Source organism: Loxodonta africana, chromosome 21, assembly GCF_030014295.1.
Source record: "Loxodonta africana isolate mLoxAfr1 chromosome 21, mLoxAfr1.hap2, whole genome shotgun sequence".
In the NCBI taxonomy this organism is placed as follows: Eukaryota; Metazoa; Chordata; class Mammalia; order Proboscidea; family Elephantidae; genus Loxodonta; species Loxodonta africana.
This window is the reverse complement of record NC_087362.1, coordinates 1,128,448-1,141,936: the sequence shown is the minus strand read 5'-3', so window position 1 is coordinate 1,141,936 and position 13,489 is coordinate 1,128,448. Positions and strand designations below refer to the sequence as shown.

The following is a 13,489-nucleotide window of genomic DNA, read 5'->3' as shown; positions in this document are numbered from 1 at the left end:
GTTAACATTTATTGTGAAAAATAGAACTCAAACAGGCAAACAATAATTAAAATTGAATGCTGGTACCTAGTTTCGAGAAGGCTCAAAGGAGAGGTAGACCCTGGGGTGCTTTGGAAGCTGAAGTTTGTTATGATGAAGTTCACCCGGAAAAACTATGGCTTTCCTTTCCTTTGATACAGTTGTGTGAGGATGGGGACTATAAGGTAGAGTGAAGATTTGTGTTTGCTTTTCCAGTAGTATCTTCTGGAGAGCTCTGGATATCATCAATGTCAGTCAGCTTCGCTGAAGTCACCTGTGTTAAGAGTGGCGTTGTCCTGTGTCATATGCAAAGGTTGGGGAGTACAGAGAACCCGAACTGATGACTGAAAAAAAGTGAAAATGGCTTTTGAAAAGACGAGGGCTTTGTTAAGGCCCCCCCTTTTTTGTCCCGCCAATAGAACAGGTAGAAATGATTCCTTGTCCCACTTAATTTTGGAATTGGAGTGCCTAAAGGTTTTCAATACATGTAATAAACACAAACCGGCACTCAAATATTTCCTGAAAGGATGAATTATGTGAGAGGGAATTTGGAATACTTCCAACTAAAGTAACTGGCCAAAAGCTAGAAAGGAAGATAGGTAGAGAGGTTTGAATAGTAAAAATACATGTGCATGATAAAGGTATTCCCTGCAGTGGAGGTAACTAGCTGTAGGCAGTAAGACAGAAAAAGCCATTGTAGCACATGCAGGATCCTTGTCAGGTGCCTGGACTATTGCAGTAGTTTCCAGTCTGTCCTTCACGGCACCAGGAGAGTAATTTTCTAACACAAATCTGTTATGTAATTTCTCCATGCAAAACATTCAGTGCTTCCCCATCATCGTCAAGAATAAGGCCTAAGCCTTCTAGTAAAGTGTGAGAACGCCGTGCTTCCCTCTTCATCTCACCACCGGCCTGCTCCTGCTGTGCAAAAATAGGCACGGCTCCCCCCAAAACAGGCACAGCGTGCCGCTTCATGCTCTTGGACATGCTCCTCGCTTCCCGTGGCCAGTATCCATCCTTCACTCCCCTCCTCATCTGCTGGGAAGATTTATCTTTTTCCTCATGCTTATCAACTGACAAGCACCTTAAATAAAAGCAATGTCCACATTTTCTTTGGGGTATTTTAAATTTAATGTTAAATGCTCTTAAAAATCAAAGAAGTTTATTTTGCAATCATCATTTTTTCATGTCTTCTCACATTTTAAATTCACTTAATGGAAATTTATTGAATGCTTACCCTTTCCAAGGCACTGTGCTTGGTTTTATCTGACTTATCCTGGATTTGACAAATGTCCCTGAGGACTGTATTTAAATAGATGTTTGTAAGAAAATAAAGCTGAAATGAAACCTATCTGCCCCTTCTTTTTCAGAACCACAAGACGGTTCTCAGAGCAGTTTAGAAAGACTTTGTTAACCCACAAAGTACCTATGAGCTTTCAGATGCATTGTCTTTATGAAGGTGATAAGAACTAATTCTACCCACTGCCGTCGAGTCGATTCCGACTCATAGCGACCCTATAGGACAGAGTGGAGCTGTCCCATAGAGTTTCCAAGGAACTAATTCCAATGATAGAAAAATCATCCTATAAATTATAGACAAGTAAGTTATAATTTATAGTTTTATGCAAATTGTGGTAATTTCTATAGATTATGTAGGAAATGATGAGCAACAATATTTTAGCAGTATTTGCATTCTCTTGTTTTCTTCTTTGACCATACACATGGTCCAGTTGGAAGAATTTTCTAGTAACATATTTTAAAAATGACTAGTTGGTTCATTAAGCAGGCCTGACATAAGACCCATAGAAAATCACAGTAACCCTGAATAATACTGAGTTGTATTATGTTGAGAGACACCTATGCTACCTATAATATAGATTTTAAATGCATGTTCTAAACTTCACTTTAATATATAGTTATCTCGCTGTGGTAACTGCTGTGCTTTGGGACCTATTGTTCATGAAATTAACGGAGAGAGAGTTGTAGAAATTGCATGGTTAAGTATGCTTGGTGTGTCTTGTTGTTTTTTGTTTGTTTTCCAATTATTTAGCAAAAATATGAATAAAATCACAATCCTTTAAAATACCCTGAGAAATTCCTTGGATTATAATGTTATACCTGGATATCCATCCATTCAGCAAACACTGATCAGGTGTCCAGTACAAGCGCTGCAGGATTCTAGGCTCTGGAAGCATGGAGAGGAACGTGGCTCCTTCTGTTGTGGAGCTTGTATGCTAGTGGGCGAGACAGACGGTAAACCAGCGGACACAGACATGCGTGTGCACAAACTGAGAGCCTGGTTAGGAGCTCTGAAGACAGTAGCTTGGGGGAACAGCCTTAGATTGGTGGTCAGAGGAGGACTCTGAGGAGGCAGCATTTAAACTGAGACACAAAGGATGAGAAGAAGCCAGCCCAGCAAAGGTCTGTGCCAAGAGCATGCCAGGCAAAGGGCACAAGAAAGACAAAGGTCCTGAGCTGGGAAAAGCCTGGTGTGTACAAACAGCAGGAGGCAGACTGTGAGCGTGGAGCAGGGAGGGGTGAGTGGAAGGGAGGGAGGAGGCAGATGGGGTGGGCGACAGGCTGAGACCCTACAGCCCTCGTCAGCCCAGAAAGGAGTTCAGATTCCGTTCAGAGTGCAGTAGGCCGTAGCTGTGGAGTTTTTGCAGGAAGCGGCAGATTTTATGTTTTTCTGAGAAAACCCTGACTGCCTGGTAGTGCTAATGGTTAATGTGCTTGGCTGCTAACTAAAGGGTTGGAAGTTTAAGTCCACCCAGGGGTGACTCAGAAGAAAGGCCTGGAAGTCTACTTCCGAAAAACCCCAGCGGAGCACGGCTCTGCTCTGCCACACGTGGGTCACCGTGACGTGGGTCTACGTGAGTCAGAGGTGACTCGACAGCAGCTGGTTGGCTGGTTACGAAGAGCTTGGCTACACTGTGGAGAAGGGATTACGGGGGCAAGAGCGCAAACTGGGAGTGATGGGCCAGGCAAGAGGTGACGTGGTTGGAGTAGGGGCCGCAGTGGAGAGGGAGTCAAGGGAAGACCCGGGAGACATCTGGATGCAGAGTAGACAGGGCTGCTGATGGGGCTGGGATGACAGCTGAGGAGAACATCCGTCTCAGGGCACTGTTAAGATGCGATGACGTGTGGAAGTAGTTACTTGGAGAAGCAAAGTTCCGTTTTGTTCTGTATCCTGAGTTAGAAGACATCACACATGTTCGTGACTGTAGTGGAGCTGAGCTTTTTAAAAATAAATGTATGTCAGACATACTTAAAGCATGCTGCCTCGTTACAATGAGTGAAAACGTTAAGAAGATGGCAGTTCAACTAAACAAATAATTTCAGCTAAAAGTGTAAAGAGCAGCATGACTTAAACTAATTAATTTTGCTAATAGTCGTTTCTTTTTTACAGAGTACTCAAGACCTCTCTTGTGTACAAAATTGGAAGTTAGACCCACATGTTTTAAACTGTATTTAGTATTTTCATGTCTTTATTCTTCTGAAAAGTCCGTAGTTAAAATAGGCAGATTCTGAAAGGTGAGTGTTAGTTGCCAACCTCTCCAGTGATACACAAGTTGAAGAGTTCTGGAATCTCCTTTGTTGCCCCCTTTGCCAGCCAACCCCCATGTTCCGCTTTATCTGGCTTTTAAAGACATTCCAGGTGACTCTGAGGTCCATGTGACGAACCTAGCAACTCCTCAGACACTCTGGCCACAACAACCCTCATTCTCTACTGCCCGAAGCAGAGTGAGAGAGAAGGAACGGCAGATGAGACCCTCAGAGTGTCTACGGCTGAGCAGCAGCCCAGGTGGGGAGGGGCGCCGTGAAGGGTGTGGCTCCAGACCCCACCTTTACTGCAGCTCGCCACCACCACTTTGTTGTGCACATTAGGCTTTAGAGTAGACCTCTTTGAACAAAGGGTGCAGCAGTTAATAAAAGGCAAGCTTGCCCACTGAGATGGTCCTACACCACTCTCACTGTCATTCTTGAGTCTCCAATAGGGATTCAGGCTTCACCAGCTGAGTGAATCTTACATACACAATAACAGCCCAAAATGTAGCATTGTAGATTTCACCTGCTGCGACCCCACCACGTCATTCCAGGAATCCCTCTGAGGGTTTCTCTTTATGTTCGTGTCCCAGAGGCCCAAGAAGTTTGTGAGTTCTGAGTCAGGGCAGTTCATGGTCTCTGCTGACTCCCATCCCTGCTGGCCTTCTCCTTTTCTGGATTTGGGTCCTCCCTTCTCTGTGGCCATTAAAAAAATGTCTCACTCCTCTCATGTCCATCTCTCAGAGAGCGGGCCCACAACAGGACCCATTGGAGCCCTCAGGGTTGCAGGGCGAGGGAGCAGGTGAACAGAGTTGGGGTTGGTGTGGGAGGTTAGGCCTCATCCTGGACAGGAGCCACTAAGTCTTTTGCACTCAGGCCCTGCTGCCTTGTCCAGCTGGCCGTGCTGGACTTTATCCTCACACGTGGGGGTTTTCACTCCCAGGCCATGCTGCTGGTTTTATCTATCGAATCCTTTCCCATTTAGTTTGTCAAAAATGGGTTCAAGTTCTTTCCCAAAGGGCTTCTGAGCTCTCCTGTAAGTTAGGAGATGTGGCTGGACAGAGCTTTACATTCCCTGGTGGTGAGAAGGCTGGACCACCCCAGAGCACCCAGAAATCTTCTAGGGAAGGGGTTGCTTAATGCCACAGGCTGTTCCGAGTCTTGGTTACGTCCAGCCGTGGTAGCTTGTTACAAGAGAGAAATCATTCCTAGGAAACAGGAAAAGAGAAATTATGTAAGGGTATGTGAGAAATGTAGTGCTTACAAATACAGAATATCTATCTCTGACATTAGTTTTCACCCTCTTTTGGTAGAAAAATTTTTTAAGTGCAATCTTAGAGATCTCCAAAGTATAAAACAGGTGACACTCAGTTGTTAGGAGCAAACCCTCCTGTTCACCCAGTCTCTCCCTCTGCTGGGCCTTCCTCCATCCCAGAAGTCTCTAGGAACTCTAGGGATCCTTGGAGCATAACTTGAAAATCACCACACTGAATCTTCAGATGGCAGAAATGAAGACTGGGTCTTCAGCCTCTCTTGCTTTTCCCCATAATGTGCAAACATATGCAGGAGGCCACAGCCTCCTAGGGAACTGTCACCTGCCCCTGCCTCCCCAGAGTCATCTTTCAGAAGTTTGCATCTGATTTTGTCAGTCATTAGATTCCTTCCATGGCTCGCCATCCCCACGGGATGAAAACTTTGGGCACACAGCTCTTTCCTTATGGTTGTTCCTGCCTGTCCCCTCCTCCTGTACCTGCACTGCTAGAGAAGTACCTGCATGCAGGCCCTGCCACCCCCTCAGCCCTGCAGCCCCCCTCCCTCAGCCACTAGGCACATGCATGTTCCTAGTGCTGCAGTCGGGATATGCGTCCTAGGTAAAACCTTCTGTAACTTTCTGCTTCTAAGCACCCCCGTGCCCGCAGGTGGTGGCGTACTGCTGTTTCCCCTCCATTCCAGGGATTATCATGCAGTCCTCTCTGGGGGCATCATCACACAGCATCGTGCACACTGACCAGCTTGTCTGTCTCCTCCACTTCAATGCAAGCTCTTTAGGGCAGAGATATTAGTGGGCTGGTTCTCTCGTCTGTCTCCAGCTCATAAGCCCCCAGCAGATGCTTGGCATTAGAGGGCATCTGACAGTTGAATGAATGAATCATCTGGTTACAAAGGCATTTGTCAAGATGTGAATGGCAGTTACTAAATAAATCAGCTCCAAGTTAATAAAAACGTAAATCAGTTTCAAAACCTCATTGTTGCTCAACTTTCAGTACTATGTTTATTTAAATGAGACCTCAGATTTTAAAGGAAAGTTTTATTCGTCAAGGCAATAGAAGCCTTAACTGTGCTGTGGAAGTCTTTCTGCCTGAGTGGAATTGGCTGTGGCTATAACAAATTTAAGTTTTCGGAGTTTATTGCATTCATAACACAAGGAATAGGTGATGGTCATGGGAGGTGTGTGCATGTGTGAAGGTGTGTGCGGGACAGATGAATGAGGCTTTTAATGAACCACTCACTTAGAAATTGTCTTTCTGCAGGTGATGTATCACCAATCAGTATGTCTCCTATCAGTCAATCTCAGTTTATTCCACTCGGGGAAATCCTTTGCTTGGCCATCTCAGCAATGAACTCAGCAAGAAAACCTGTTACCCAAGAAGCACTGATGGAACACCTGACCACGTGTTTCCCAGGTAATGGGAAAAGAATGCGGCACCTTTCAGATGGATGTGTACTTGGCTGATCTAGCACTTCACGTGGACTGCTCCTCCCCTGTTTAAATATAATGGGTAACCATCTTGGTCAGAGAGACCAGAAACTTTTCTTAATTCTGTAATTCTTGTATTATTTAAAAAATATTTACTTGTCTCAGCTGTAGTACTTTTTAAATTGGGACTGCATCAAAGACATTAAGTCAGAATCCACAAAGAATTCTGGAAAAACTACCAAGATTTCCTTGGCAGTCCAACCTTGTTTAAATACCTGAGCTTAGTGGTTCTAGATGCTGGTTGTAAACAGCTAAAACTTCCAGCCCTGAAGGTGAAGCCACAGAAAGAGTAATGTCAGAAATAAATAAAGCTGGCATGCTCATATCATGGTTTGATGAGTTTTAAGACTACAACATTTGATAAACTAGTTAAGATCTAATTTTAAAAGAAAAGCTGAAATATCTACTTTTCCCTTAAATACTATTCAAAAGGACAATAGTCCACCTGCTGTCATGAACGGCAGGTGGGTGTAATCTCCAGGCTGGAAAGTGTTAGAGGTAGAGTGTGCGTGTCCTTCTCAGGAGGGACCTCCAACGACTCAGATTCGGCTTTCTGTTGCCTGCTTCCCTCAAAAATGTAGATCCCTGCCAGAGTGGCCCAATCTTCTAACTTTTAAGAGAATCTAGAACTTTAGAGTTTTGCATGAAATCTCTAGGTTTCCTGCATGTTGGCGTGTGTGTGTGTGTATGTGTGTATGTGTGTGTCTATCTATATTTAACATATGCTGGCAACGTGTAAGTCAAGTAACACAGTATCAGACTACCAGTTTGCCACCTTGGTTTTGGACTCAGCCTGTTCTTAGACTGAAATACAGCCCACATTAAAAACTAACTCGGCATGTTTTTCACTCAGCTTAGAAGAGACCTTGGTAAATGTCATCTGTTGGCTGTATCAGTTCACTTTTGCTGCAGAAATGCTGGAAAACAACCAACCATCCAACATGAGTGGTATACGACAATAAACATTTGTTTAGTTCGTGTGTCTGGGGGTTCCCCAGGAGTCAGCTGGCCTAGCTGGGTGGCTCTGCTCCCCTGAACATCATCTTTGGAAAGGGGCCTCATTTTCTCAGGATGACGGCAGAGGCACAAGAGAGCATGTCCTTCTGCACAGGGGCTTTTCAAGCCTTTACTCACACCAAGGCCTGTTTCACTGGCCAAAGCAAAGATGGACAACTCGAAAGGTAAGGCATTGGGAAGTATACTCCACCCCTGGGAGAGCAGGGCAAGAGGAGGGAGGGACTGCTTTTAAATGGAACAATAATCTCATCTACCATACGAGGTCTCCCCTTTTCCTCTTGCCCCAGAGAAATTTTATATTTTTTTCCCTAGAGATTTTCCTCTTTTTTAGATTTTTTAATTGATATGTTTTGAAATGACATGGACTGTTTAAAAACTCTTAACATGAGAGGCGGAGCCAAGATGGCAGAATAGACAGATGATTCCGGCAAGCCCTCTTACAAGAAAGACCTGAAAAAACAAGTGAAATGAGTATATTTATGACAAGCTAGGAGCTCTGAACATCAAAGGCAAGCTTACAAAACGAACTGAGGGGCAGGGGGAAGAAGCGATGGTTCAGAAGCAGAGAGGAGTTACCGGACCTGAACCGTGGGGAGCCCACAGGCACCATTCCCGGAGCGGCGGTGGCAGGCTGGTACTAGCGTTCAGCAGCAGTTTCCTCAGGGGGAAGCAGGCATCCACACAACCTACTTATACCTCCAGAACCAGAGAAGAACGGCGCTCTCAGCAAAAGCTAAGTACTTGAGTATATTTCACCATGCCCCTTGCCTCCAAGCCAGCTTCAGTGGCTGTTGATTTCACTGGGCCTGAGATACTCCCTGGTGGACACCTAGAGCCATTCTCCAGGCCCTGGAGAAGAAATAAATTTGCAATTGGGGAAAAAGATAATTTGCCAGCTCCACTAACTGGGGGAGCTCAGGACAGAAGCAGCTCCTGTCCATGTATAAACAGTCCGTGGACTTTGAGTACCGTTCCCCTCAGCATGGACCTGTGTGGGACTGTTTCAGGAGAATACGCCCTTGTTGGCAGACTACAACCATTTCAGCTGTGCGGTGGAGAGGTGGGTGTTTGATATTTGACATGGCTTTGCCTATTAAACAGGGTCCTCACCTACCCATATCAGGGGCATAAGGACTGGTGGCTCCACTCAGGCTACCCAGCCACTCACTACAGGGCTCCAAGGATAACTGGTACCCCCAAGTCCTTACAACCAAAAACATTGGGTGCCCATGGTCCATCTGCAAAACGCACCCACCTGTATGCTTTAGGGAACAGGAACACGCTTTCCTCAGAGACACATAGGGGACAATTCTCAGCCCCCTCCCTTGTTCAGAGTGTGACCCCCTGCTCTAGCCAGATACAGGTACCTACACCAATCACCCCTGCCCTTCTAAGACTGTAGGACAGAGCCTGTACCACACACTTGATGTTCAGCTACCTGGACACCAGAGCTGAATTCGTACAAGAAAAGTGAATGGACTCCTAGATTGATATACCTGATAACAGCTCTAGCCATCTGGGGACAGGACGTCAGAGTTCCGAAGGCGAAAATAATGAAGCTAGCTCAGTCAGCCCATTTGGGCACATCAAAACAAAACAAAGCAAGAAGCTATGACACAGTAAACAAACATAAAATTAATAAAATAACTTATAGATGGCTTGGAGGCAACAGTCAGTATCAAGTCACATAAAGACACAGGCCATGATCATCTCAACAACCTCTCAAAAAAAAAAAAAAAATCAAGGTATCATTTAGATGAGAGTGCCTTCCTTGGAATTACCAGAGGCAGAATACAAAAGACTAATATACAGAACCCTTCAAGGCATCAGGAAGGAAATGAGGCAATACGCAGAACAAGCCAAGGAACACACAGATAAAGCAATTGAAGAAATTAAGAAGATAATTCAGGAACATAGTGAAAAATTTAATAAGCTGGAAAAATCCATAGACAGCAATCAAAAATTCAGAAGATTAACAATAAAATTACAGAAGTACACAACTCAGTAGAAAGTCAGAGGAGCAGAACTGAGCAAGTGGAAGGCAAAATTTCTGAACTTGAAGATAAAGCACTTAGTACCAATATACTTGAAAAAAAAATCAGATAAAAGAATTTTAAAAAATGAAGAAAACTTAAGAATCATGTGGGACTCTATCAAGAGAAATAGCCTACGAGTGATTGGAGTACCAGAACAGGAAGGGATAACAGAAAATACAGAGAGAATTGTTGAAGATTTGTTGGCAGAAAACTTCCCTGATATTGTGAAACATGAGAAGATATCCAAGATGCTCATCGAACTCCACATAAGGTAGATTTTAAAAGAAAGTCACCAAGACATATTATAATGAAACTTGCCAAAACCAAAGATAAAGAGAGAATTTTAAGAGCAGCTAGGGATAAACAAAAAGTCACCTACAAAGGAGAGTCAATAAGAATAAGTTCGGACTACTCGGTAGAAACGAGGCAGGCAAGAAGGCAATGGGATGACTTCTATAAAAAATTGAAGGAAAACAATTGCCAGCCAAGAATCTTATATCCATCAAAACTGTCTCTTAAATATGGAGATGAAATTAGGACATTTCCAGATAAACAGAAGTTTAGGGAATTCGTAAAAACTGAGCCAAAACTACAAGAAATAACTTAAGGGAGTTCTTTGTTTAGAAAATCAATAATGTCAGGTATCACTCAAGACTAGAACACTGAGCAGAGCAATCAGAAATCAACCCAGGCAAAGAAATCACAAAAATAAATCAAGATAAAAAATGCTCAAAATGGAAACAGCGATGTTATTGCTATAAAAGAAGACAACATGAAAACAATAAAGAGGGACAAATGTAGTCATAGATCTACAATGTGGAGAGGAAGACAAGGTGATACAAGGAAATAAAAGTTAGGTTTAAACTTAGAAAAATAGCGGTAAATAATAAGGTAACCACAAAGGAGACAAACTATCCTACTCATCAAATTAAAATACAAGAAAAAAAGAGAGACTCAGCAGAAGCAAAATCAACAACAATGAATATGAGGAAAGGATAATATTTGCAGATAATCTACTCAGCACATAAAATTAAGTGGGAAAAAGAAACTGTCAACAACACACAAAAAAAGACATCAAAATGATAGCACTAAATTCATACCTATCCATAATTATGATGAATGTAAATGAACTAAATGCACCAATAAAGAGACAGAGAGTGGCAGAATGGATTAAAAAACACAATTGGTCTATATGCTACCTACAAGAGACACACCTTAGACTCAGACACAAACAAACTAAAATTCAAAGGATGGAAAAAGATCTCAAGCAAACAACAATCAGAAAACAGCAGAACTGGCAATATTAATTTCTGAAAAGTAGACTTTAAAGTTAAATCCATCATAAAGGATAATGAGGATACTATATAATGATTAAAGGGGCAATATACCAAGAAGATATAACCATACTAAATATTTATGCATCCAATGACAGGGATGCAAGATACATAAAACAAACTCTATGGGCATTAAAAAGTGAGATAGACAGCTCCACAATAATGGTAGGAGACTTCAATACACCACTATCGGTGAAGGACAGGACATCCAGAAAGAAGCTCAGTAAAGACACGGAAGATCTAAATGCCACAATCAACCAACTTGAACTCATAGACATGTACAAAACACTCCACCCACAACAACCAAGTATACTTTCTTTTCTAGTGCACATGGAACATTCTCTAGAATAGACCACATATTAGGTCATAAAGCAAGCCTTAGCAGAATCCAAAACACTGAAATGTTACAAAGCATCTTCTCTGACCATAAGGCCATAAAAGTGGAAATCAATAACAGAAAAATCGTGGAAAAGAAATCCAACACTTGGATATTGAACAATACCCTGCTCAAAAAAAGACTGCATTATAGAAGACATTCAGGATGGAATAAAGAAATTCCTAGAATCGAATGAGAATAAAAACACTTCCTATCAGAACATTTGGGACACAGCGAAAGCAGTGCTCAGAAGTCAATTTATATCAATAAATGCACACATCCAAAAAGAAGAAAGGGCAAAAATCAAAGAATTATCCCTACAACTTGAACAAATACAAAGACAGCAACAAAAGAAACCCTCAGGCACTAGAAAAAAACAAGTAATAAAATTTAGAACAGGATTAATGAAATAGAAAACAGGAAAACAATCGAAAGAATTAAGAAAACCTAAAGCTGGTTCTTTGAAAAAATCAACAAAATTGATAAAGCATTGGCAAACTGACAAAAGAAAAACAGCAGAGGAATGAAATAAGCTGAATAAGAATAAGTTGGGCAATATAACAACATATCCAACTGAAATTAAAAGAATCATATCTGAATTCTATGAAAAATTGTACTCTAACAAATTTGAAAACCTAGAAGAAATGGGTGAATTCCTAAAAACACACTATGTACCTAAACTAACACAAACAGGTAGAAAAACTAAATAGACCCATAAGAAAAGAAGAGATTGAAAAGGTAATCAAAAAACTCCCAACAACAACAAAAAAAAAGCCCTGGCCCAGACGGCTTCACTGCCAAGTTCTACCAAACTTTCAGAGAAGAGTTAACACCACTACTACTAAATGTATTTCAGAGCATAGAAAAGGGCAGAATACTCCCAACCTCATTCTATGAAGCCAGCATATCCCTGATACCAAAACCAGGTAAAGACACCACAAAAAAAGAAAATTACAGACCTGTATCGCTCAAGAACTTAGATGTAAAAATCCTCAACAAAATTCTAGCCAATAGAATTCAACAACATATCAAAAAAATAATTCACCATGACCAAGTGGGATTCATACCAGGTATGCAGGGATGGTTCAACATTAGAAAAACAATTAATGTAATCTACCACATAAATGAAACAAAAGACAAGAATCACATGATTTTATCAATTGATGCAGAAAAGGCATTTGACAAAGTTCAACACTCATTCATGATAAAAGCTCTCAGCAAAAAAGGAATAGAACGAAAATTCCTCAACATCATAAAGGGCATTTATACAAAGCCAATAGCCAACATCATCCTAAATGGAGAGAGCCTTAAAGCATTCCCCTTTAGATCGGGAACCAGACAAGGATGCCCTTTATCACTACTCTTACTCAACATTGTGCTGGAGGTCCTAGCCAGAGCAATTAGGCTAGATAAAGAAATGAAGGGAATCCAGATTGGCAAACCCAAAAAACCCATAAGGAATAAGTAAAAGTATCTGTGTTTGTAGACGACGTAATCTTATACACAGAAAACCCTAAGGAATCCCCAAGAAAACTACTGAAACTGATAGAAGAGTTCAGCAGAGTATCGAGATACAAGATAAACATACAAAAATCAGTTGGATTACTCTACACCAACAAAAAGAAAATCAAAGAGGAAATCACCAAATTAATACCATTTACAGTAGCCCCCAAGAAGATAAAATACTTAGGAATAAATTTTACCAGAGATATAAAGACTTATACAAAGAAAACTACAAAACACTACTGCATGAAACCAAAAGAGACCTACACAAGTGGAAAAACATACCTTGCTCATGAATAGGAAGACTTAACGTTATAAAAATATCTGTTCTACCAAAAACGATCTATACATTTAATGCAATTCTGATCCAAATTCCAATGACATTTTTTCATGAGATGGAAAAGCAAATCACCAACTTCATATGGAAGGGAAGGAGGCCCCGGATAAGTAAAGCATTACTGAAAAATAAGAACAAAGAGGGAGGCCTTACTCTACCTGATTTGAGAACCTATTATACCGCTACTTTAGTCAAAACATCGTGGTACTGGTATAACAACAGATACATAGACCAGTGGAACAAAATTGAGAATCCGGACATAAATCCATCCACATATGAGCAGTTGATATTAGACAAAAGCCCCAAAGCAGTTAAATGGGAAAAAGACAGTCTTTTTAATAAATGGTGCTGGCATAACTGGATATCCATCTGCAAAAAGATGAAACAAGACCCATACCTCACACCATGCACAAAAATGAGTTCAAAATGGATCAAAAAGATAAATTAACATCTAAAACAACAAAGATCATGGAAGAAAAAATAGGGACAACATTAGGAGCCCTAATACATGGCATAAACATTATACAAAACATTACTAACAATGCAGAAGAAAAACTAGATAAC

The 13,489-nt window shown here is 41.6% G+C and overlaps 1 protein-coding gene across 1 annotated transcript in view; it reads left to right on the top strand.

Moving 5' to 3' along the window:
* STOX2 (storkhead box 2) overlaps positions 1-13,489 on the top strand; it is a 176,268-nt gene that overhangs the window by 130,187 nt on the left and 32,592 nt on the right. Inside the window, exon 2 of the mRNA XM_003415832.4 lies at positions 6,096-6,248. Within this exon, the coding sequence (XP_003415880.2) occupies positions 6,096-6,248 (153 nt within the window). The remainder of the gene's footprint in view (positions 1-6,095; positions 6,249-13,489) is intronic.